Source organism: Triplophysa rosa, linkage group LG3 (genome assembly GCF_024868665.1).
Source record: "Triplophysa rosa linkage group LG3, Trosa_1v2, whole genome shotgun sequence".
NCBI classification, from domain to species: Eukaryota; Metazoa; Chordata; class Actinopteri; order Cypriniformes; family Nemacheilidae; genus Triplophysa; species Triplophysa rosa.
This window is the reverse complement of record NC_079892.1, coordinates 15,238,289-15,261,101: the sequence shown is the minus strand read 5'-3', so window position 1 is coordinate 15,261,101 and position 22,813 is coordinate 15,238,289. Positions and strand designations below refer to the sequence as shown.

The 22,813-nt window shown below is 39.0% G+C and overlaps 3 protein-coding genes and 1 pseudogene across 6 annotated transcripts; 2 read left to right on the top strand and 2 right to left on the bottom strand.

The window, feature by feature from the left end:
- Nucleotides 1-84: 84 nt before the first annotated feature.
- LOC130551990 (mucin-19-like) lies at nucleotides 85-1,357 on the bottom strand. 2 transcript variants are annotated; one of them, XM_057330072.1, is made up of 2 exons: nucleotides 1,108-1,227; nucleotides 85-1,023 (listed from the first exon to the last, which is right to left on the bottom strand). In XM_057330072.1, the coding sequence occupies exons 1-2, from the start codon at nucleotides 1,217-1,219 to the stop codon at nucleotides 467-469; spliced, it is 669 nt and encodes a 222-aa protein (XP_057186055.1). In that variant the 5' UTR covers nucleotides 1,220-1,227; the 3' UTR covers nucleotides 85-466. The 2 variants fall into 2 exon arrangements, with proteins under 2 accessions (XP_057186055.1, XP_057186054.1); XM_057330071.1 differs by having other exon boundaries at nucleotides 90-981; nucleotides 1,192-1,357.
- A 510-nt stretch (nucleotides 1,358-1,867) lies between these two features.
- LOC130551992 (uncharacterized) lies at nucleotides 1,868-3,823 on the top strand. 2 transcript variants are annotated; one of them, XM_057330075.1, is made up of 5 exons: nucleotides 1,868-2,129; nucleotides 2,248-2,387; nucleotides 2,499-2,703; nucleotides 2,962-3,067; nucleotides 3,166-3,823. In XM_057330075.1, the coding sequence occupies exons 1-4, from the start codon at nucleotides 1,868-1,870 to the stop codon at nucleotides 2,994-2,996; spliced, it is 642 nt and encodes a 213-aa protein (XP_057186058.1). In that variant the 3' UTR covers nucleotides 2,997-3,067; nucleotides 3,166-3,823. The 2 variants fall into 2 exon arrangements, 1 of the variants encoding a protein (XP_057186058.1); XR_008962664.1 differs by lacking the exon at nucleotides 1,868-2,129 and having other exon boundaries at nucleotides 2,148-2,392; nucleotides 3,166-3,356; nucleotides 3,464-3,823.
- Nucleotides 3,824-3,854: 31 nt separating this feature from the next.
- On the top strand, nucleotides 3,855-17,557 carry LOC130551983 (uncharacterized). Of its 2 annotated transcripts, XM_057330064.1 has the most exons (19): nucleotides 3,855-5,451; nucleotides 5,570-5,709; nucleotides 5,821-6,025; nucleotides 6,288-6,392; nucleotides 6,489-6,679; nucleotides 6,787-6,928; nucleotides 7,054-7,908; nucleotides 8,336-8,952; nucleotides 12,871-13,287; nucleotides 13,396-13,461; nucleotides 13,597-13,673; nucleotides 13,809-13,871; nucleotides 13,948-14,171; nucleotides 14,256-14,358; nucleotides 14,763-14,874; nucleotides 15,010-15,116; nucleotides 15,287-16,349; nucleotides 16,437-16,563; nucleotides 16,644-17,557. In XM_057330064.1, exons 1-7 carry the CDS (start codon nucleotides 5,247-5,249, stop codon nucleotides 7,176-7,178), a joined length of 1,113 nt encoding a protein of 370 aa, XP_057186047.1. In that variant the 5' UTR covers nucleotides 3,855-5,246; the 3' UTR covers nucleotides 7,179-7,908; nucleotides 8,336-8,952; nucleotides 12,871-13,287; nucleotides 13,396-13,461; nucleotides 13,597-13,673; nucleotides 13,809-13,871; nucleotides 13,948-14,171; nucleotides 14,256-14,358; nucleotides 14,763-14,874; nucleotides 15,010-15,116; nucleotides 15,287-16,349; nucleotides 16,437-16,563; nucleotides 16,644-17,557. The 2 variants fall into 2 exon arrangements, with proteins under 2 accessions (XP_057186047.1, XP_057186046.1); XM_057330063.1 differs by lacking the exon at nucleotides 14,763-14,874 and having other exon boundaries at nucleotides 15,287-16,563.
- LOC130552303 (uncharacterized) lies at nucleotides 17,042-21,044 on the bottom strand (annotated as a pseudogene).
- Nucleotides 21,045-22,813: the final 1,769 nt, after the last annotated feature.

Below are 22,813 nucleotides of genomic sequence, written 5' to 3'. Positions count from 1 at the left end.
AAGAAATGTAAAGTACAGACTCATCTTCAGCTTCACTTTTCAAGGGCAGTTGTCCATGACGGTAACATATTTGTGAATTGTTTTTATAATAATGGAATGCTGATGTTAAATACATACGTGATTGATGTATATTTTTTAGTATTTCTCAACCAAAGTAATTTAAATATTATCAGAGCATGTGGCATGTACGTTTTACAAATAATTTACATTAAAGTTGTTCTGTCTACTGCTATCTTAATCTGAAACATCAAGCTGATTACATGAAGTTAAAATGTGAGTAAGGTGTGATTGAATTTCTTTTTTCAGATTATACAATACACCGATGTGGTTTAGGCTGTCAGACAAAATTACATTACCATTGTGTATATTGTTCTTTAATTGTATTCCGACGTGACAACTTTGTGGACCACCTTACAAGATGTAAGAACAGCAATGGACCATTGACCAGCACTGTTTCATCCACCATTTATGATGTGCCACATTTGACTGCCACTTCACCTACAATTCCTGCTGTGCCACCTCTGACCACAGCTACATCCACCAACATGCCCGCTGTGCCACCTCTGACCACAGCTACATCCACCAACATGCCCGCTGAGCCACCTCTGACCACAGCTACATCCACCAACATGCCCGCTGTGCCACCTCTGACCACAGCTACATCCACCAACATGCCCGCTGAGCCACCTCTGACCACAGCTACATCCACCAACATGCCCGCTGTGCCACCTCTGACCACAGCTACATCCACCAACATGCCCGCTGAGCCACCTCTGACCACAGCTACATCCACCAACATGCCCGCTGTGCCACCTCTGACCACAGCTACATCCACCAACATGCCCGCTGAGCCACCTCTGACCACAGCTACATCCACCAACATGCCCGCTGTGCCACCTCTGACCACAGCTACATCCACCAACATGCCCACTGAGCCACCTCTGACCACAGCTACATCCACCAACATGCCCGCTGAGCCACCTCTGACCACAGCTACATCCACCAACATGCCCACTGAGCCACCTCTGACCACAGCTACATCCACCAACATGCCCGCTGTGCCACCTCTGACCACAGCAACATCCACCAACATGCCCACTGAGCCACCTCTGACCACAACTACATCCACCAACATGCCTGCTGTGCCACCTCTGACCACAGCAACATCCACCAACATGCCCACTGAGCCACCTCTGACCACAGCTACATCCACCAACATGCCTGCTGTGCCACTCATCAGTAGATCCCTTATCCAACCACAGCTACGTATCATCACCTTTATTCTGACTGCATAGACCAAGCTAATGGTGTCTATGCAGTCCAGAAACATTTTCTTTCTACAATTGTTCCGGTCCATGTTGTTTACAAAGTCTGGGGAGCAGAGCAGAATGTCAGATGTGAGTTGCCAACCTGTCAAGTTGACATCGACTTAGCTAGGAGAAGTGGACTTAGCCACTACAGATGCTATCACCTCAGGTCACTAGACTACTGTGCATCCTATGCTGATGCTCCTACTCTGTCTGAAAGTACCCTGACAGATTAAAATGGATTGGAAATGAAAGAAAGACAGACTGCCTACAAAGACAAAAAGTGGCCACCCAAGACAGCAAACCCTTGTCTGTAGCAACAAGGGTTACAACACCATCTTCCAAGAGGTGCATTCCTGTCTATGAGCCACATGCATCATATTATGCTCAACTTGGAAGAATAATGGTCACATACGATGTGAAGCAGAACTCCTGGCATTGCCCTTGTGCCAGGTCAAGAAGATCCTGCCTCCATAAATACATTGCGAAATGGCACCTTTTCCAGACTGAGCGTCAGCTATTCAGGACAGTTCAAAGCACAGATCAGGCCAGTCCAATTAATGAACATGTTGATGATGCAGGTCTACTGTACCCCCCAAACAAAAGAGCTGGAATCGATGATTCGCTACACCTTGAACAAGAAGACCATCCCTGCTGTTCTTCCTGAGCACCTGCGCTTGCCTTCATTTTCAAGCACATACCCTACCAGCCTCATTCCTGATGAGATGTTCTGCCATAGATGCGCTGGAAATGTACCCTTATCAGACCCTCTGCTCATAACATCAAAAGCCAACATTTTTACAAATACAAGAATTATCCATGGTAATTATTTCTGGGATTTATGTCTATAATTCTAAGGATTTATAAAATAGCACTAGTTCTGAATATGTACTAAATGACATTGTATCACGACTCAATTTTATAACATTTTATTTTTCAGATGTTTCTACTTACTCAAAATGTTGCCACCAATGTGGAATCCACTACAGGTATCAGGAGTGGAAAGATGGCCTGCACAATTTTAATGACAGTGTCATCCTTGACCTCCCCTTTTGCCTGCATATTCGAAACATGCTACGGGTCAGGTTATCTAAAACAAATTTACCATTACCTTACGTAAAAATACAGTAGTGCCTTGCAAAGTTTTTCTATAAGTGCATAGCAATTATCATTGTTTGTCTTAAATCATAGGTCCACACTGCTGTTGGAAGAGTGGTTGAGTGTCTGGAGCTCACGATAAGGGAACAGTTTCCTCCAGCTAAAACAGTGCTCCACGCCTATCTTCATTTTGAGGCACTCACTAAACACGAGTATGAATACTCTTGTGTGACATGTGGGGATCATCCAGCCGTTGTAATAATGGATCTCCACAGAAAAGGAGAATTCAATATGTCATGTAAGTCAATGTCAATGTCAAATTTATTTATATAGCACTATTTAACTCAACCGAGGTTGACCAATGTGCTGCACAATAAAACATATTCAAGGTAAGTGTGCTTCCATGGACCAAATTGATATTCTGTGCTTGGGGCAAATAATGCTTTCCAGGTCAATTGACGTAGCATGTGCATGTTTTCCAGCAGCAGGCTTTTATCTATTGATTTCCATTATATACATAATCTTAATAATATTTTGGCTTTCTTTATGTTATTAGTAAGTGACATCAAACCACCGCCAAAAGAATTTTAACGGATACGTGGATATGGAAGACTTCTGGGAGACACTGGCCCTGCAAATGATTGGTCGTGGCTTTGTAAAAAGTAAGTCTCTTATTTTATATGCCTCCTCTTGACATGTGTTATGCTGTATGCTGTTTACAACATTTTTGTAACATTTTGTTTTCCTGTTGTTATTTAAGGACAGAGCGACAACCCCTTCACTGTTCACCCCAATTACCAATTCTGGGCACCGTGGATTGGAAGACATACACGCAAGTCCAATCAGTGTCTCAACACAGAGTTTGAGAAAATCCACCAACCCAAAGAAGCTGAGATTTGTGATATAACTGTCTCTGAAGATAGGCTTAAAAATGAGCTTTATAAGAAAATGGTAAAGTACATTTTATTTCTCATTTCTACAACTAGCGCCAGGTTTGTCTTTGTCAGGTAGGATGTAAGATTATTTTTGTTGCCACTGTATTTTGATTGGATTTTTAGGTATCAGTGATAAGGAAGCTGTGCAAGGAATGTGGCATTGATTCCATTGGCTCAAAAACAGACCTCCTAGAGAGACTTTCACCTGAAATGAAAACTAGACAGACTTATGACAAAGTGTTTGAAAAGATTTGGGGTGCCTCAGGTGAGAAGGTCGTCTAGCTGACCCAACAGACAGCAACATAAAGATGGCAAAGGAGGGAAAGTTCAAGATCTCCTTACTCAACTCAACTCAACTCAACTTTATTTATATAGCGCTTTTACAATTTTCATTGTTACAAAGCAGCTGTACATGAGACACATTGACTACAAGCAAAACAATCAAAGTTGTACCTGCAAAAACAAGAAAAGGTTGAAACACAGNACACAGTCTATTATTCTAGACAGGATGTGTCGATTTTTTGTGACCTCTTCATTGTGCCTTCTAATGCCAATCCTGTAGCCTTCATCTAGCTGTTCAGCAATGCTAAGCTTCCCAAAAAACTGGAGCCTCATAGCGTTGTCAAGATGGCTGCGGCTACTTTCATGTCGCTTGCACTTATCAAAGAGATGTTTTAAATCGCAAACCCCTGTTGTTGTCTACAACGTTTCGGTGCCAAGACTTTGAAACAGCAAACAGGGAAAACAATAAAAGGCATGACTTACATCGCATCCAGCTAGCCAACTCCGTTTTCCATAAGAAGTGCCGGAAAAGCACTGAGTGTAAGATCGACCGCGATCACTTGACTGCTGCTGAATTTACAAGTTGGGTCGATCTAGTCCAAGCTCCTTGATCCGTTTTTTTTCTTCATCTGAACGTCTTTGGAACGGGTATTCTTGTAAAGATAAAACCAAATTTTCTTTCATCTCGAGATAATTTCGCTTTCTTCCACGTTAATCAGTACCTGTCAATCAAATGACAATCTGCTGAGCGGTAATGAGAGGCGTTAAGAACGGTCCAATCACATGAGGCCAAAAATATAAAAACAATATTGATTCACTTACAACAAAAGTGGGAGGGTTTGGGACGATTTGAAACAAGCCAATTAGAGCTCAGCCTCAAATCACATGCTTTTCAAAAATGTTCGTGCCTACATACACACTCGTTTGTCCGGCGCCCCGCACACGTATGAACAAAATACAATTTTGATTTTTTGGTTTTTTAATAAATGATAATATGACTAACGGTGGAATAGTACGACTAAATTATTTTATTACGTTATTAATTTGCGATATATATTAAACTTATTGTTGGCATAGTAAAGTAGCTTTCTTCTCTGGATAACTTTAAGGGGGAGGCGCCCCAGCGCCCCCTATTGACCGGCCACCACTGCTGTGGATCCTATGCTGATGCTCCTACTCTGTCTGAAAGTACCCTGACAGACATGGTTGGGTTCAAATGGATTGGAAATGAAAGAAAGACAGACTGCCTACAAAGACAAAAAGTGGCCACCCAAGACAACAAACCCCTGTCTGTCTCTGTCAACAAACCCCTGTCAGCAACAAGGGTTACAACACCATCTTCCAAGAGGTGCATTTCTGTCTATGAGCCACATGCATCATATTATGCTCAACTTGGAAGAATAATGGTCACATACGATGTGAAGCAGAACTCCTGGCATTGCCCTTGTGCCAGGTCAAGAAGATCCTGGCTCCATAAATACTGTACATTGCGAAATGGCACCTTTTCCAGACTGAGCGTCAGCTATTCAGGGCAGTTCAAAGCACAGATCAGGCCAGTCCAATTAATGAACATGTTGATGATGCAGGTCTACTGTACCCCCCCCCAACAAAAGAGCTGGAATCTATGATTCACTACACCTTGAACAAGAAGACCATCCCTGCTGTTCTTCCTGAGCACCTGCGCCTGCCTTCATTTTCAAGCACATACCCTACCAGCCTCATTCCTGATGAGATGTTCTGCCATAGATGCGCTGGGAATGTACCCTTATCAGACCCTCTGCTCATGACATCAAAATCCAAAATTTTTACAAATACAAGAATTATCCATGGTAAGTATTTCTGGGATTTATGTCTATAATTCTAAGGATTTATAAAATAGCACTAGTTCTGAATATGTACTAAATGATATTGTATCACGACTCAATTTTATAACATTTTATTTTTCAGATGTTTCTACTTACTCAAAATGTTGCCACCAATGTGTAATCCACTACAGGTATCAGGGGTGGAAAGATGTCCTGCACAATTTTAATGACAGTGTCATCCTTGACCTCCCCTTTTGCCTGCATATTCGAAACATGCTACAGGTCAGGTTATCTAAAACAAATTTACCATTACCTTATGTAAAAATACAGTAGTGCCTTGCAAAGTTTTTCTATAAGCACATAGCAATTATCATTGTTTGTCTTAAATCATAGGTCCACACTGCTGTTGGAAGAGTGGTTGAGTGTCTGGAGCTCACCATAGGGGAACAGTTTCATCCAGCTAAAACACTGCTCCACGCCTATCTTCATTTTGAGGCACTCACAAAACATGAGTATGAATACTTTTGTGTGACATGTGGGGATCATCCAGCCGTTGTAATCATGGATCTCCACAGAAAAGGAGCATTCAATATGTCATGTAAGTCAATGTCAATGTCAAATTTATTTATATAGCACCATTTAACTCAACCGAGGTTTACCAATGTGCTGCACAATAAATAAAACAGATTCAAGGTAAGGGTGCTTCCATGGACCAAATTGATATTCTGTGCTTGGGGCAAATAATGCTTTCCAGGTCAATTGACACAGCATGTGCATGTTTTCCAGCAGCAGGCTTTTATCTATTGATTTCCATTATATACATAATCTTAATAATACTTTGGCTTTCTTTATGTTATTAGTGAGTGACATCAAACCACCGCCGAAAAATTTTAACGGATACGTGGATATGGAAGACTTCTGGGAGACACTGGCCCTGCAAATGATTGGTCGTGGCTTTGTAAAAAGTAAGTCTCTTATTTTATATGCCTCCTCTTGACGTGTTATGCTGTATGCTGTTTACAACATTTTTGTAACATTTTGTTTTCCTGTTGTTATTTAAGGACAGAGCGACAACCCCTTCACTGGTCACCCCAATTACCAATTCTGGGCACCGTGGATTGGAAGACATACACGCAAGTCCAATCAGTTTCTCAACACAGAGTTTGAGAAATTCCACCAACCCAAAGAAGCTGAGATTTGTGATATAACTGTCTCTGAAGATAGGCTTAAAAATGAGCTTCATAAGAAAAAGGTAAAGTACATTTTATTTCTCATTTCTACAACTAGCGCCAGGTTTGTCTTTGTCAGGTAGGATGTAAGATTATTTTTGTTGCCACTGTATCTTGATTTGATTTTTAGGTATCAGTGATAAGGAAGCTGTGCAAGGAATGTGGCATTGATTCCATTGGCTCAAAAACAGACCTCCTAGAGAGACTTTCATCTGAAATGAAAACTAGACAGACTTATGACAAAGTGTTTGAAAAGATTTGGGGTGCCTCAGGTGAGAAACAAACGATTGTGTTTTGTATGTTTGTGACTGCCACTTTTGGGGTGTTAAACTTCTGTAACTGCTGGCTGACATAGATGTAATAATATTATTATTAATAATAATGATCTTTGTTTCAGGAGGATGGGCTGTGGTAATGTGGCATTGTGTACAGCATAAAATGCTGTTTGCGCGCAGAGAGTCCGAGAGACTTTGCAGATATCCTCCTCTCATGGAAGCACATACCAAATGTCGTCATCTATGATTTCGCACGTGGACTGGCCACACACACCAATCTTCGCTCCCCAGAGGTGCTAACATTCACACCACACGAAGGTCGTCTAGCTGACCCAACAGACAGCAACATAAAGATGGCAAAGGAGGGAAAGTTCAAGATCTCCTTACCATGGCTTAATATAAAAAACAAGTCCCCGACAGCCATGGCCATCAAATTACAGGCTCAGCAGAGCACTGTGTCCTCAATGGCAAATTTCATGAAGACAATTCTTAAGATCAATGGGATGCTCTCCGCAAGATTGGTCTTGTAGCCCAACTTGTATGAAATAAAATCACTGTCAAAAATAAACGTACATAACTGAAAGAATTTGAGTGTAATATTATTTTACTCGTGGGTAATTTAAAAAAGTGTATGTAATTCAGCTTTTTGTGAGACTTGAATTCCAAAATCGTCGGCCACGACAATTTACAATAAGACATTTTGGTTTGTTTGTTAGAGTACAACTTCAGATTCTACGACTATGACATTTTACAGACACAACCACAACTCTTTCACATGCACGAAGTGCGAATTACGAACACGGAGCGCTGTGTGCGAAGAGACTGTCAAAAATACGTCATCAAGGTCACAGGCATTACTATCAGAGGGAAGATTGATCGATTCCATCCACGTAGTGCGCATGCGCCCCCGCTTAAACCACTAGCGCCAAAATGACAGCTCGACAGCTCAACAGCCAAGCGCTCACTCATCGTCTCAGGTAAGTTTTTCTTTTAATTCGGACATGATTAACAGTTACTTATTACTAATAACAGAGAGCAGTGATATTATAGAGACAGATTCGGTTACGTGTATAGCTGCTCAAATACAACGGTTAAGGACAGTGTTACTTACTATTGGCGCGAGAGATAACCCTTTCGTGCCAAGTTTATCCCCCGATCCTAATAAAACACACACAAACAAGCTTAATCACGTTTTATTAGGGTAGGAAAGTTGCTCTCGCGAGCTAACTGATTAACACTGGTTTAGGAGGTCTTCACTGCAGCATATAGCGAGATGAAATGCATAAAATAATTACCAATTTTAAGTGTTGACCTACTAACAGCTTTGTGTACATGCACTGTAATTCATATAATACAAGTGTTCACTTCATTTAAGTGTTAAAATCAAATTTAATTGTTCATCAGGCACCATTAGGTGACATCTAGCACAGCACAGAATCTAGTGTCGATGTTGACTGACACCTTAAGTTCGCCAGGGAACGTGAGGCCACTCAGACAGGGTAGGCCTAATTCAGCAGAGCTTGGTGTTGGACAACAGAAAGAAGGGGATCAGTCAAGTTTCAGTGGACAGTCATCACAACAAGAAGGTCCAAGTCAAACTGCCATCATGGGCACTCAGTACAGCAAGAAATGGCTAGGTGTGAGATTGACTGTAATTGTTGTTTTAAAAAAATGTTTTTGTTTATGTGTTTAGCCTACTGATAGAATACAGTTTGTACTGGAAGAATACAGTTTGTACAGTAAAAGTGTGTGTGTGTGTGTGTGTGTGTGTTTGGTTTAAAATGTTCTAAACTGATTAAAAAATATTTTTAGATCATTCCCGGGATTTTTCCGAAAGGAAGTAAGGGGTAAAAAACGTTTTGGACCATATAAACACCCAGAGAAAAGCTTGATAATGTTTTTTTTTCCTACTTGCCCAACAATATGAAAAAAACCCCAAAGGAGAGTCAGAACTAGAACTTACACTTGCAGGACTTGTGAGAAGATCATTAACTATAACAGAAAACATCACTCATTCAGAGGTAGGATGGATAATGTTATTTTTCTTTTTTTTTTAATTGGTGTATTGGTGCATTTCCTTACTCTGTTTTACTCTGCCTTTGATAATTAAGCTGTCAGAGGAGCTTGTTAATGCCTATCCAAAACTGGCAAATATCTGTGGAGGATGGTTACTGCACAAGTGTTCTGGTGTGTAAGATTGTTTTGATTTTACAGGGATACTTAACCCTGAAATGAAAATTCTGTCATCATTTACTCACCCATAGATTGTTCCAAACCTGTATAAATGTATCTGTTTTGCTAAACACACAGGACGATATTTCCAAAAAAATATTCCTGTGTGTTCAATAAATTTATACAGGTTTGGACTAATCTAATGACAGAATTTTTATTTTTGGGTGAAGTATCCATGGATTAAAGTTCTCCGTCGCTACGACGGATTTCCGTTAATTGCAGCGAGTCTACGACGGATTTCCGTCAATTGCAGGGTTCTAGCCTGTCCTTAATGTCTTAAATTCACTTTTCATAATGTTGTTAACCCTTTGATGCGTGCGATTTGATGCGTGCGAACCCTTTGACGGGGCAGTTGTGGCCTAATGGTTAGAGAGTTGGACTCGTGACCAGAAGGTTGCCGGTTCGATTCCCAGGGCCGGCGGGTAACAACTGAGGTGCCCTTGAGCAAGGCACCTTACCCCTACTTGCTCCCCGGGCGCTGCAGTGATAGCTGCCCACTGCTCCGGGGGTACGTGTGTTCACTACTCTCTGGATGGGTTAAATGCAGAGGTCACATTTCGTTGCCTTGTACCTTCGTACATGTGCAATGACAATAAAATTGAATCTAAATCTAAAAAAAATCATCTATCTTTAATTTAGCCTTCAAACATATACACGTGCATACAAGCACAGAATACATTTAGAGATTGCATAATACACACTGATGTCTATGAAAGCGGCATTAACAATCTCTTGTAGTTTGACGGATGTTTTATTCAGATCAGACACAGTATCTGCAATTTAAGCAATTGTTAAGATCACTCAATTCTTCTACCAGTTCACCAGGCACTTACGTTTGTGTTTTTAAGAGAGGTGGATGAATTCACGTGATGTAAATCCGACAGATCTCAGACCACGGCAGAAACAAACATGGCGGCGCCCGTTTATAGCTCAACTAACGCGATCATTATAAAAGTGTTTAAACAACAAAACACATTCACATGCACATATTTGACAATCGGAATGTCAGATATTTCATGACATAGTTAACAGTTTGTGATTTTTTTTGAGAAAAAAAGAAAAATGATGTAAAGGCAATGCATCAGTCATACAGCTGCTGTGGCTCTGCGGTGTGTCACGTGATAAGCAGTGTCGCGTCGCCATGGAAATGTTAAAGTGATAGGCTACCTTCTTAACGTCGCCTTGGACAAGCTAGTCAAACACTGTAACTAGTCATTGTAGCTAGTCAAACACTGAAACTAGTCATTGTAGCTAGTCAAACACTGTAACTAGTCATTGTAGCTAGTCAAACACTGAAACTAGTCATGTAGCTTGTCAAACACTGAAACGGGTGTCAGGTGTAGCCAAGCTTCAGGAATATGGTTTCACAGCCAAAAGGCAGAAAAAGTGTAAAGCACTCTGGAGACACATACAAACAACATTTTTGGTCTTTAGTGGTCCTTTTATTTTGTTCTTTTTTATGTTAATTATTAAGAGTTTCAGAAAACATTGTTTGGTCTTCTAAGATAAATACAAAAATGCNTTAGCATTAAGACTTTTTGCCATATTTCTAGACAGGATGGAAGTCCCAGCCCAGGAGGGATGGAGACCATCTCGTTTCAACAGGTCAGGTCTGCCCTCAAAACTCTTCCAGTTATTTATAAAAACTATATCATTCTGCAGGCACCACTCAGACAACCAGCCATTTAGTGATGATAATCTGCTATAAATCTCATCACCACGATAAGCAGTGAGGGGGCCAGAGAATATTACAGTGTCTGACATTGTGCTTGCGAGCTCACACACCTCTTTAATGTTATCTTTTGTGATCTCCGATTGACGGAGTCGAACATCATTTGTGCCGACGTGAATAACAATCTTACTGAATTTATGATTAGCCTTAGCCAGCACATTTAAACTTGACTTGATGTCAGGCGCTCTGGCTCCCGGTAAACATTTGACTATGGTGGCTGGTGCTGTGTTAACGTTCCTAAAAATAGAATCACCGATAACTAGGGCACTTTCAGCAGGTTTCTCAGTCGGTGCGTCACTGAGTGTGGCAAACCTGTTCGAGACTGTAATCGGAACGGTTGAGTGATGTTTTGTCCTGTGACTACGCCGTCTCACAGTCACGAAGTTTCCCAGCTGCGGGGGATTTTCAACTGGAAAATCAGTGCACTAACGTTTCTCGCATCCAAAGTGTTTTCTATGGTCTTTACACTCTTACTATCCTCAGATAAAGATTGGATGTGAGACTCTAATTCTAAGATCTTCTCTGTCAGCCTAACTATTTCCCTGCATTTATCGCATATAATACCCTCGCAGCTGACAGAGAAGGCTGACCATTACAATGGACTGTATCATAAACTTGAGGACCACCGTCTGTAAACTTTTTATTAAACAAATGTTAGTGTTTTTAATATTAGAAAATTGAAGTGTGATAAATGGTGTTACAGTCAGAATGTTTACTAATGTGCAAAATGGGCTTTTTATCTTAATAAATATAACTTTCACTAATAAAAAAATGGCAAAAGTTCGTGCCAAACATGCTAACTGTTCTGTCCTTGGGTGCACAGACTAGGGCTGCATATGCGATATCCATATCGCAGAGAGATGCGATAAATTTAATTTGTTTCATGTGTCAATCATTTGTGTGTTGCATGCTTAGATTGTCCAAATTGGACCAATCAGAAGGGGCATCTTTATACCCGCCAAGTATGTGCTATTATACTATTGGCTACACTGTAAAAAACAACCTATAAAATCTACTCAATAAAATTGAAGTAACAATTTGCACTCACTTTAAAGGAGTATATTCTACCCCATATTTTTGAGTAAAGAGCACCTACATTTATAAGTTATAAAAAACTAAATTAAATTGGGTAAATTTTACCTTATATGTTACACAAGTAATTACTTAATAAAATTGGGTAATTTTTACCCTTTGACAGCAGGTATTGTTCATCTACCTAATTGTTATTAGTAATATATAGCCAATATAAAGAATTAAATGTTACTTATTAAGAGACGTTGAATTTACTTAAAAATGGTGAAAGGAGACTGTAATTACATTTTTCCAATGAACAGACTTTATTTTTTAAACACTTAAATCCTCTTACATTCAATTTCAAGTGACATACCACTTCACTTTTACAAATTNAGTCAAACACTGAAACTAGTCATGTAGCTTGTCAAACACTGAAACGGGTGTCAGGTGTAGCCAAGCTTCAGGAATATGGTTTCACAGCCAAAAGGCAGAAAAAGTGTAAAGCACTCTGGAGACACATACAAACAACATTTTTGGTCTTTAGTGGTCCTTTTATTTTGTTCTTTTTTATGTTAATTATTAAGAGTTTCAGAAAACATTGTTTGGTCTTCTAAGATAAATACAAAAATGCACTGAAAAGTTATGGATGGTTGATTATTTGTCTAGGTAAGTATAATTTTTTCATAGATTAAAAATAGCTTTTAAAATACGCAAACTGGCAATACTTTGTAAAGTGGTTCAAACATCTCCCTTTAAAACGCTATTGGTTAAAGAAATATGACTTGGCCTCAAAAAAAATCAGTCAGAAGAATTTTTTTCACTTTAATCCATGAGTATCCCTTTAATAATACTCATGTGAATTGAAGTCATAGATGTTTAAAGATATTGGATGGATTTTATCTGTTGAAGTTTTCTGGTGGATTGTTAATTTATATATTCCGTTATATATTTTGAATTGGAGGTGGAGGTGGGCAGCGGAAATTGATCGTCATCCCTCCTGACCCAGATGGATATAATGGACAGCAGTTAAAAGCAGTGAGCAGCAATGGGAAGTGCACAATGTATATAGTTCCACTGCAAGAGCAAATTGACACAACTCCATTACCACCTGATGCAAAAGAATTCGAGAAAATGCCCAAAGCCCAGTGTACAATGTGCAGCCAAATGGTTCCTCTTCAGTGCCTTCCAATGCATATAAAGAGCTGTGAGATGAAACAGGTGTATCTGTGTACCTCAAGTGATTATGTAAGTCTAAGGTGTTTATTGTAGTCACAAATGAGCTCTGAAAACATAAGGTGGATGAGATTCTATTTAATTTCAGTTAATGGAGAAGACCCCACAAGAAGACAATTCAAGTTTTGTTGACACTTTGAAAGAGGTGTTTATTTTCTTTTTGCTCCAATTATTTGGCACATACTGATCTTTTGTTTATATTTCATAGCCATGAAAACAAAACACAATTTTGATGTGATTTTTCTGGTTGCAGGAATTAGAAAAATCACCAGAATTTGAAAGTTGTGATTCATATATAAATGAAGTCTGGACAGAGAAGGTGAGAAGATCTATTTATATCTTTAATATGAATTTTCACTTTATTGGATAAGTTCCTAAACAATTATACCATTGTTTAGGAACTATGAATTATATTATGTATATAATTTAACTCTGTATTTGAATGTCACATCAGACTGCAGAGTGTCCACTGTGCAAGGACATATTTAATAGTGATGTTATTGAGATACACGCAGCCCACTGTTGATTACGGTAAATTACTTAAATGATTTTAGTCTTACTTATTGTTTTATCTAATATTAATTATTTAAATGTTTCCTATCCTGCAACTTGAAATAATAAACTTTCAAGTTAAAGCATTTACTTTTTATTTTTGTCTTTGTGCAGAACAGCAGAATATCATGAAACTGATATGATCAACTTAACTGAGCCAATGAATACACTTCAAAGGTAAAAATGTTATATTAAACTGTCTTGCTTTGCTGATACACTTCATGTTTCAGGTTTGTTTATTTCTATTTCGAAGTTCTGGGAAGATTTTAAATTGGATCAGCAGTAAGTTTGAAAGTTGGTTTGAAGTTGATCAAACCAACACCTTTCCCATATGCGTTTCTCGGAGTGACATCTTTAATAGAGGCATGCAGCAGTGGCAGCGTCAAAAGAAAACTTCTCCAAAATGCAGACTGAAGGTTACCTTTTTTGGCGAAGCAGGTGTTGACTCTGGTGCTCTTAGCAAGGAGTTCCTAACAGGTACAGCTAACTTTGCTTATTATGAAATGTTTTATTTTTAAAAACAGACACTTTGTCTGATTTTAAATTGTCTTTGTTGTCTAGAAATGATTGCAGTCATTGAAACAAGACTGTTTATCAGTGGTGTAGATAAAAGAGAGAAAAATCCTGTCTATTGTCTCAACAGCTTGGATCGTATCTACTTCAGGTATGCAAGCTTTGCTCAGTTTACACATTAATAAACATTTTAGACTGATTTAAATGGATAGTTCACCCCAAAATTAAAATTCCATACTCACCCTCAGGTTGTTCCAAACCTGTATATATTTCTTTGTTCTGCTGAACACAGAAAGATATTTGGAAGAATGTCAGTAACCAAACAGATATCATCCCCCATTTGCTGCCATAGTAGGGAAAATAAATACTATGGGAGTCAATGGGGCTGAGATCTGTTTGGTTGCCAACATTCTTCCGAATATATTCCTTTGTGTTTAGCTGACAAAGAAATGTATACAGGTTTTTAACAATCTGAGGGTGAGTAAATGATGACAGAATGTTCATTTTTGGGTGAACTATCCCTTTAAGGTTTTGTTTCATCCACTGTGGTATTAGGAGTGCAGGAGAAATCATGGCGGTCAGTCTGGCACAAGGTGGACCACCACCTGTGTTTTTGCGCGAGTGGTGCTTCCAATATCTTTGCTCTGGAGATCATGACAGTATACGGGTGTCTACCAGTGATGTCACAGATTTGGAATTATTGAATTATTACCAGAAATATGCAAGTTATATATAGTAATGGTTAGCTCTCTAAAAGTAAATAAGGGATGCCAATAACACTGTATTCTATTTCTGTATTCAGGTTAACTCATGTCACTCAACAGATGACATGAGTGAGTTTACTGATGAGATTGTAGGCTGTGGATACACTGGAAAGGTGTCTGTTGACATGAAAAGCAACATCATCAGGTGCACTATACTTTATATTCTCTAAAAAGTACAGAAACGGTGTACCTTTAACTTCAACTATGTATTCGTATCAAAATGGAGTTAATTCATTCATACATTTATTTTTAGTTAGTTTTCTATTAAATTAATGGAGTTATTTTTTAAATGACAACCACAAATATTCCTTCTAGGGCCATTGTTCTACATTCCACTATGAGAGTTGTTCCAATGCTAGAGCAGCTTCGAAAAGGCCTACAGCTCTATGATCTCCAGAAGGTCATGCACTGTAAACCCGGATTTTGTGTTAATTAAACAATTTAAGTCATTGCTTATTCATTATAGTTTTTCAAAAGACGTGTTCATTATTAAAACAAATTAGCTGTTTGCACTATTCAGAAAAAAATGTGAGTCTAATGATCATGTTAAGATGATACAACTCGGTATGTTATGTTTTTGAAAGGGAGGGGAGGGGCCTATTGAAACAGGTTGACGGTGAGCATGCGGTGTATTTGGGAAGAGTGAACCGGACTGATTGTGCGCGCTTAACGTGGGTTTTCAAAAAAAGCAAATCGGTAAGTGTACAAAATTTTTCTGTAGATATATTTCTGACAAATGTGATAACCCAAAATCCGGACTGATGTTCAGCTTTAAAAATTTAATGTGTTAATGTGCCTGTCGACGCTATTTTGTTTGCCTTTTAACAGTTTAGTTATAACGTTAAATTTTCCCTACAGCAGAACTGTTCCATTTCCTTGCCTACATCGAGCTTGTTTGTGCACATTTAACTCCATTAATGCACTTAAGGTCCACTTGTCTAAGATTCATACGAAAGCCCACGATGCTCAACTATGTGAATCTCAACAAGTAACTGTTCATTGTTGTCAACAATTAAAAAAAAAACTGTTATTGTGAAACATTGTTATTGTTTTATTTTACATTTTAGTACACAAAACGTATAGTAAAATTAATAAGTAAAATAAATAATAAAAAACTAGTAAAATTAAATAATGTGAATTAATGATTTTTAGTGAAGAGAGCTGATGCAAAATTGATTTGTCTACTGCACCCACCAAAGGTTTTTATGTTAATTCAACTTATTATGTTTAGTTTCATCCCGCGCAAAAACTAAAAAAGTTTAGTGCAACGGGTTTCTACGTAAATTTCTAGTAAAGTCAACTAATTCGGGTTAAGAGTGTGGGAATGCATCCAGACCTATGTCTACCACTGTTTTTACCAGGGGAAAAAGATGACCGGGTAAGCCATTTTTGTTCTTAGGGTATTTCTATAAAGGGGCATGTTAAGTGTGACATGCAGAAATGCTAACACAATCTCTTATTTAAGGTGGATGCAGCCTTCATTCTGGATAATTCCCACCCCGTCTTCAGTGAGAAAGGTTCCGTGAAATACAGCAAAGAAATCAATGTAATGAACTTTCTCCAGGACTTCCTACAGGAAATTGAAGATTGTGGTATGTATATTATAATAGCACAAAATACTTAGTTCTGTTAGTCTTGTTTTCATTCCACAAATTTTTTCTCTTTTTTTAAGAAGGTGAACAAATGACTGCTGGTAAAGTTATGCAATGGATGACTGGCCAGAGACATAAGCCTATTCTTCCCAGCGACCAGAAGGACTTCAACATCACTGTTCAATTCGATCACGACTGTGACACACTTCATACTATGTGTTTTCCAACTGTAAGCGCATGTACTCGCACAATTACATTTCCCACAGCTCACCTGAAAACACTGAACGAGTTTAAAAGCATTATGGGAATGGCTATAAAATATGGCGAGTCATTTGATAATGTTTAAAATGTCTTTGATGTTGAAATCGATGTTCAGCTTCTCTTTGAGTCAATGTTTCTTAGACAGTATGTGACAAGAGATTTTTCATGTTAATGACTCGATACAAAATATTGAGTGTTGTGACATTTCATTTACAAATTCAATTTGTAAAATGTTTATTGGCACAAAAGCAGTATTTGAAAAGAGTATCTTCATGTTAATAAAACAATTTAAATTCAATTCATTTTTAGAATGTTCAATTACAAATGACTTCCATTCATTACAGTCACAGTTGTTAACATGTACACAGTGTTTGTTAAATAAACATTTAAAATGATCTCACACAGCTGTTTGTGTATTTAAAGACTTTCAAAATATTGAACCAAAGATATATAAATATCTCTGCCATAACAGTCAGATGTGGCAAGAGGATTAAACATGGATTTTACTGTTTCCATCAGAGCAGGAGTGAGTGGGCACTCAGTTTCTGGAACTTGAACTCCAACATCATCATCTGTCACACTATCGAATGTCTCCCAGTCTGTTCCAAACAGTTGCAAATTCTTAAATGAAATAAAAAAAATACTTTATGCTTGAGTTATATTGTCAAATTGTGTTTTTGCATGATGCAGAGAAAAAAAAAAACCCTGCGAATTCTCTTCATCGTCACCAGATGAGTTGTGCATGTGTCCCATTATCCACAGCTGGTTAGGGGTGAGCCCACTTTCAGATTGTAATGGATGATTGTCCCAGCCTTCAGAAAAAGTGTGGAGGTCATGCTCCAGACGTGGGAGGAACACATAATGTGCACAGAACACATGAAGGGAATCTGACAAGTCCAACAAGCCATCTTCCTCAAGGCTGTGAAGTATTTCGTAATACAGCTGAGTTACACTGACCCAGACATCTCGCCACAGGCGTTCGATTCTAGAGAATACAAAATGTTCCAGTTAACAATAAATTAAACAGATAGTGTGACATCCTAACTCATTAAAATTTACAATAAATATGCATTTAATATTACCTTTGGTTATGTACGCTTTTCCCAGAAATGAAGCTTCATCTTCCAGTCCCTTTCACATGAAACATGGTTTCTGCAATTGCCACATTTTCCACACCTTCATCAGCCCGGACCCTAAAATGGAGGGATGGAGAGAGAAGTTAAATCTGCATGACTGCCTTAGAGTGGTTTCCCGGTTTCCCGGAGATTATTTTAAACCAGGACTAGACCTTAGTTAAATTAGAATATTTAAGTTGTTTTCAAAAACATACTTTACAAACAACATAACTGGTGTACATCTTGAGACAAATCAATCACACTGACATATTTTAAGATATGTCAGTGCGAGTAGTTTTCAAACAAGACACCTCTAACAATCAAGTTAATCTGAGACTAGCCTTAAACCCTTTCTGGGAATCCACCCCATTATGTTAAGAAAATAGAATTACACGTTTAACTAAACAAGGAAGTGAGGAGCAGGAAAACTATTTTCTCTTACCTTGAAGGCCAGCCATGCTTTTGCACAGACTGCAGAAAGAATGATAGGGCACTGTTTGAACGGTTGTTTGTTGCTGGTTTCAAGTACATGATCTATGCAAAAAAAGGATTATATTCAATACATTCAAACATAGATAGATATTTATATTTTGTTTATCTATCTACATGCATCCCACTGGATTGGAAATAAACGTGTTCACCTTTCGTTAGAACCCATCTATCCCACAGAATATGATGATGTTGTACCTTGAAAGTAAAACCATGTTTAAAATAATATTGCACTTTTGGTACATAAAATTATATAGGCTGACAATACCTTATGAGCTTGTGATTCGTGTCAATATGGACTAAGGACAATGGACTTTGCACAAAATATGACCTTCTAACGATGCACCCCAGCTGTGTCATCCTTTCCAAAATTCCAGGGGCATCCACTCTGTGCATGGATTCTTTTATACGGTTCCATTGAACTCTATGTCCGTCTGCTTGCAGGCAACCTTTTACCATCCTATATCCAGCATTTGGTAGTCTTCTTTTGATGGACAAAATGGCATTATCCAATTCATTGTCAGACATGGTGCTATACGTAGTTTTTACAGATAAACCCAAGTCATGCATTCGGCGGAAGAGTGTTGACTGGCTCACTCCTAAAATGTTTGCAATACAAGAAACTGGTAAAGACATCTCAATGAGCCAGGACAGCATTTCCTCGGAAACAATAAACTTAGGTCGACCTCGTCCACCACTACATTCCCTCGTAAGAACTGGGACCATCTCTTGGGAAAGAGCTGAATGGATTTTTCATTGTAGATCCATGAGGGTATCCAAATTATAATTTGGCACATCACAAATAGTGGAGGCTGATGACAAAATAAACACTTCTCGATTGACAACATACTGAAAATAGTCTAAGTCCAGCTGATGGCCATCTAAAACTGCACTAATTCGTGACCTGAGGCGTTCTAGCAAGTGCGTCATCAACGGTCCCTGTAAATCAAATAACTCATTAATATTAACTTACTCGGCAAAAATCCTCTCTGTTACTAGTAATAAGTAACTGTTAATCATGTCCGAATTAAAAGAAAAACTTACCTGAGACGATGAGTGAGCGCTTGGCTGTTGAGCTGTCATTTTGGCGCTAGTGGTTTAAGCGGGGCGCATGCGCACTACGTGGATGGAATCGATCAATCTTCCCTCTGATAGTAATGCCTGTGACCTTGATGACGTATTTTTGACAGTCTCTTCGCACACAGCGCTTCGTGTTCGTAATTCGCACTTCGTGCATGTGAAAGAGTTGTGGTTGTGTCTGTAAAATGTCATAGTCGTAGAATCTGAAGTTGTACTCTAACAAACAAACCAAAATGTCTTATTGTAAATTGTCGTGGCCGACGATTTTGGAATTCAAGTCTCACAAAAAGCTGAATTACATACACTTTTTTAAATTACGCACGAGTAAAATAATATTACACTCAAATTCTTTCAGTTATGTACGTTTCTTTTTGACAGTGATTTTATTTCATAAAAGTTGGGCTACAAGACCAATCTTGCGGAGAGCATCCCATTGATCTTAAGAATTGTCTTCATGAAATTTGCCATTGAGGACACAGTGCTCTGCTGAGCCTGTAATTTGATGGCCATGGCTGTCGGGGACTTTGTTTTTTATATTAAGCCATGGTAAGGAGATCTTGAACTTTCCCTCCTTTGCCATCTTTATGTTGCTGTCTGTTGGGTCAGCTAGACGACCTTCGTGTGGTGTGAATGTTAGCACCTCTGGGGAGCGAAGATTGGTGTGTGTGGCCAGTCCACGTGCGAAATCATAGATGACGACATTTGGTATGTGCTTCCATGAGAGGAGGATATCTGCAAAGTCTCTCGGACTCTCTGCGCGCAAACAGCATTTTATGCTGTACACAATGCCACATTACCACAGCCCATCCTCCTGAAACAAAGATTATTATTATTAATAATAATATTATTACATCTATGTCAGCCAGCAGTTACAGAAGTTTAACACCCCAAAAGTGGCAGTCACAAACATACAAAACACAATCGTTTGTTTCTCACCTGAGGCACCCCAAATCTTTTCAAACACTTTGTCATAAGTCTGTCTAGTGTTCATTTCAGATGAAAGTCTCTCTAGGAGGTCTGTTTTTGAGCCAATGGAATCAATGCTACATTCCTTGCACAGCTTCCTTATCACTGATACCTAAAAATCAAATCAAGATACAGTGGCAACAAAAATAATCTTACATCCTACCTGACAAAGACAAACCTGGCGCTAGTTGTAGAAATGAGAAATAAAATGTACTTTACCTTTTTCTTATGAAGCTCATTTTTAAGCCTATCTTCAGAGACAGTTATATCACAAATCTCGGCTTCTTTGGGTTGGTGGAATTTCTCAAACTCTGTGTTGAGACACTGATTGGACTTGCGTGTATGTCTTCCAATCCACGGTGCCCAGAATTGGTAATTGGGGCTTCACTGGTCAGTGAAGGGGTTGTCGCTCTGTCCTTAAATAACAACAGGAAAACAAAATGTTACAAAAATGTTGTAAACAGCATACAGCATAACACGTCAAGAGGAGGCATATAAAATAAGAGACTTACTTTTTACAAAGCCACGACCAATCATTTGCAGGGCCAGTGTCTCCCAGAAGTCTTCCATATCCACGTATCCGTTAAAATTCTTCGGCAGTGGTTTGATGTCACTGGTGGTTTGATGTCACTCACCAATAACATAAAGAAAGCCAAAGTATTATTAAGATTATGTATATAATGGAAATCAATAGATAAAAGCCTGCTGCTGGAAAACATGCACATGCTGTGTCAATTGACCTGGAAAGCATTATTTGCCCCAAGCACAGAATATCAATTTGGTCCATGGAAGCACCCTTACCTTGAATCTGTTTTATTGTGCAGCACATTGGTAAACCTCGGTTGAATTAAATAGTGCTATATAGATAAATTTGACATTGACTTACATGACATATTGAATGATCCTTTTCTGTGGAGATCCATGATTACAACGGCTGGATGATCCCCACATGTCACACAAAAGTATTCATACTCGTGTTTTGTGAGTGCCTCAAAATGAAGATAGGGGTGGAGCAGTGTTTTAGCTGGATGAAACTGTTCCCCTATGGTGAGCTTCAGACACTCAACCACTCTTCCAACAGCAGTGTGGACCTATGATTTAAGACAAACGATTGTAATTGCCATGTGCTTATAGAAAAACTTCGCAAGGCACTACTGTATTTTTACGTAAGGTAATGGTAAATTTGTTTTAGATAACCTGACCTGTAGCATGTTTCGAATATGCAGGCAAAAGGGGAGGTCAAGGATGACACTGTCATTAAAATTGTGCAGGACATCTTTCCACCCCTGATACCTGTAGTGGATTACACATTGGTGGCAACATTTTGAGTAAGTAGAAACATCTGAAAAATAAAATGTTATAAAATTGAGTCGTGATACAATATCATTTAGTACATATTCAGAACTAGTGCTATTTTATAAATCCTTAGAATTATAGACATAAATCCCAGAAGTACTTACCATGGATAATTCTTGTATTTGTAAAAATTTTGGCTTTTGATGTCATGAGCAGAGGGTCTGATAAGGGTACATTCCCAGCGCATCTATGGCAGAACATCTCATCAGGAATGAGGCTGGTAGGGTATGTGCTTGAAAATGAAGGCAGGCGCAGGTGCTCAGGAAGAACAGCAGGGATGGTCTTCTTGTTCAAGGTGTAGTGAATCATAGATTCCAGCTCTTTTGTTGGGGGGGGGTACAGTAGACCTGCATCATCAACATGTTCATTAATTGGACTGGCCTGATCTGTGCTTTGAACTGCCCTGAATAGCTGACGCTCAGTCTGGAAAAGGTGCCATTTCGCAATGTACAGTATTTATGGAGCCAGGATCTTCTTGACCTGGCACAAGGGCAATGCCAGGAGTTCTGCTTCACATCGTATGTGACCATTATTCTTCCAAGTTGAGCATAATATGATGCATGTGGCTCATAGACAGAAATGTACCTCTTGGTAGATGGTGTTGTAACCCTTGTTGCTACAGACAAGGGTTTGTTGTCTTGGGTGGCCACTTTTTGTCTTTGTAGGCAGTCTGTCTTTCTTTCATTTCCAATCCATTTGAACCCAACCATGTCTGTCAGGGTACTTTCAGACAGAGTAGGAGCATCACCATAGGATCCAGTAGTCTAGTGACCTGAGGTGATAGCATCTGTTAGGCTAAGTCCACTTCTCCTAGCTAAGTCGATGTCAACTTGACAGGTTGGCAACTCACATCTGACATTCTGCTCTGCTCCCCAGACTTTGTAAACAACATGGACCGGAACACTTGTAGAAAGAAAATGTTTCTGGACTGCATAGACACCATTAGCTTGGTCTATGAAGTCAGAATAAAGGTGATGACTTGC

Excerpts from the sequence above, each read along its gene's own strand:
- LOC130551983 (XM_057330063.1), top strand. The coding sequence starts at position 5,247 with ATGATTCACTACACCTTGAACAAGAAGACCATCCCTGCTGTTCTTCCT. Across the intron at positions 6,680-6,786 it reads ATGAGCTTCATAAGAAAAAG|GTATCAGTGATAAGGAAGCT; the intron begins GTAAAGTACATT and ends TTTGATTTTTAG. Across the intron at positions 6,929-7,053 it reads AAAGATTTGGGGTGCCTCAG|GAGGATGGGCTGTGGTAATG; the intron begins GTGAGAAACAAA and ends TCTTTGTTTCAG.
- LOC130551992 (XM_057330075.1), top strand. The coding sequence starts at position 1,868 with ATGAACATGTTGATGATGCAGGTCTACTGTACCCCCCAAACAAAAGAG. Across the intron at positions 2,130-2,247 it reads AAATACAAGAATTATCCATG|ATGTTTCTACTTACTCAAAA; the intron begins GTAATTATTTCT and ends TTTATTTTTCAG. Across the intron at positions 2,704-2,961 it reads AGGAGAATTCAATATGTCAT|TAAGTGACATCAAACCACCG; the intron begins GTAAGTCAATGT and ends TTATGTTATTAG.
- LOC130551990 (XM_057330071.1), bottom strand. The coding sequence starts at position 1,357 with ATGGACCGGAACAATTGTAGAAAGAAAATGTTTCTGGACTGCATAGAC. Across the intron at positions 982-1,191 it reads GGATGTAGCTGTGGTCAGAG|GTGGCTCAGCGGGCATGTTG; the intron begins GTGGCTCAGTGG and ends CTGTGGTCAGAG.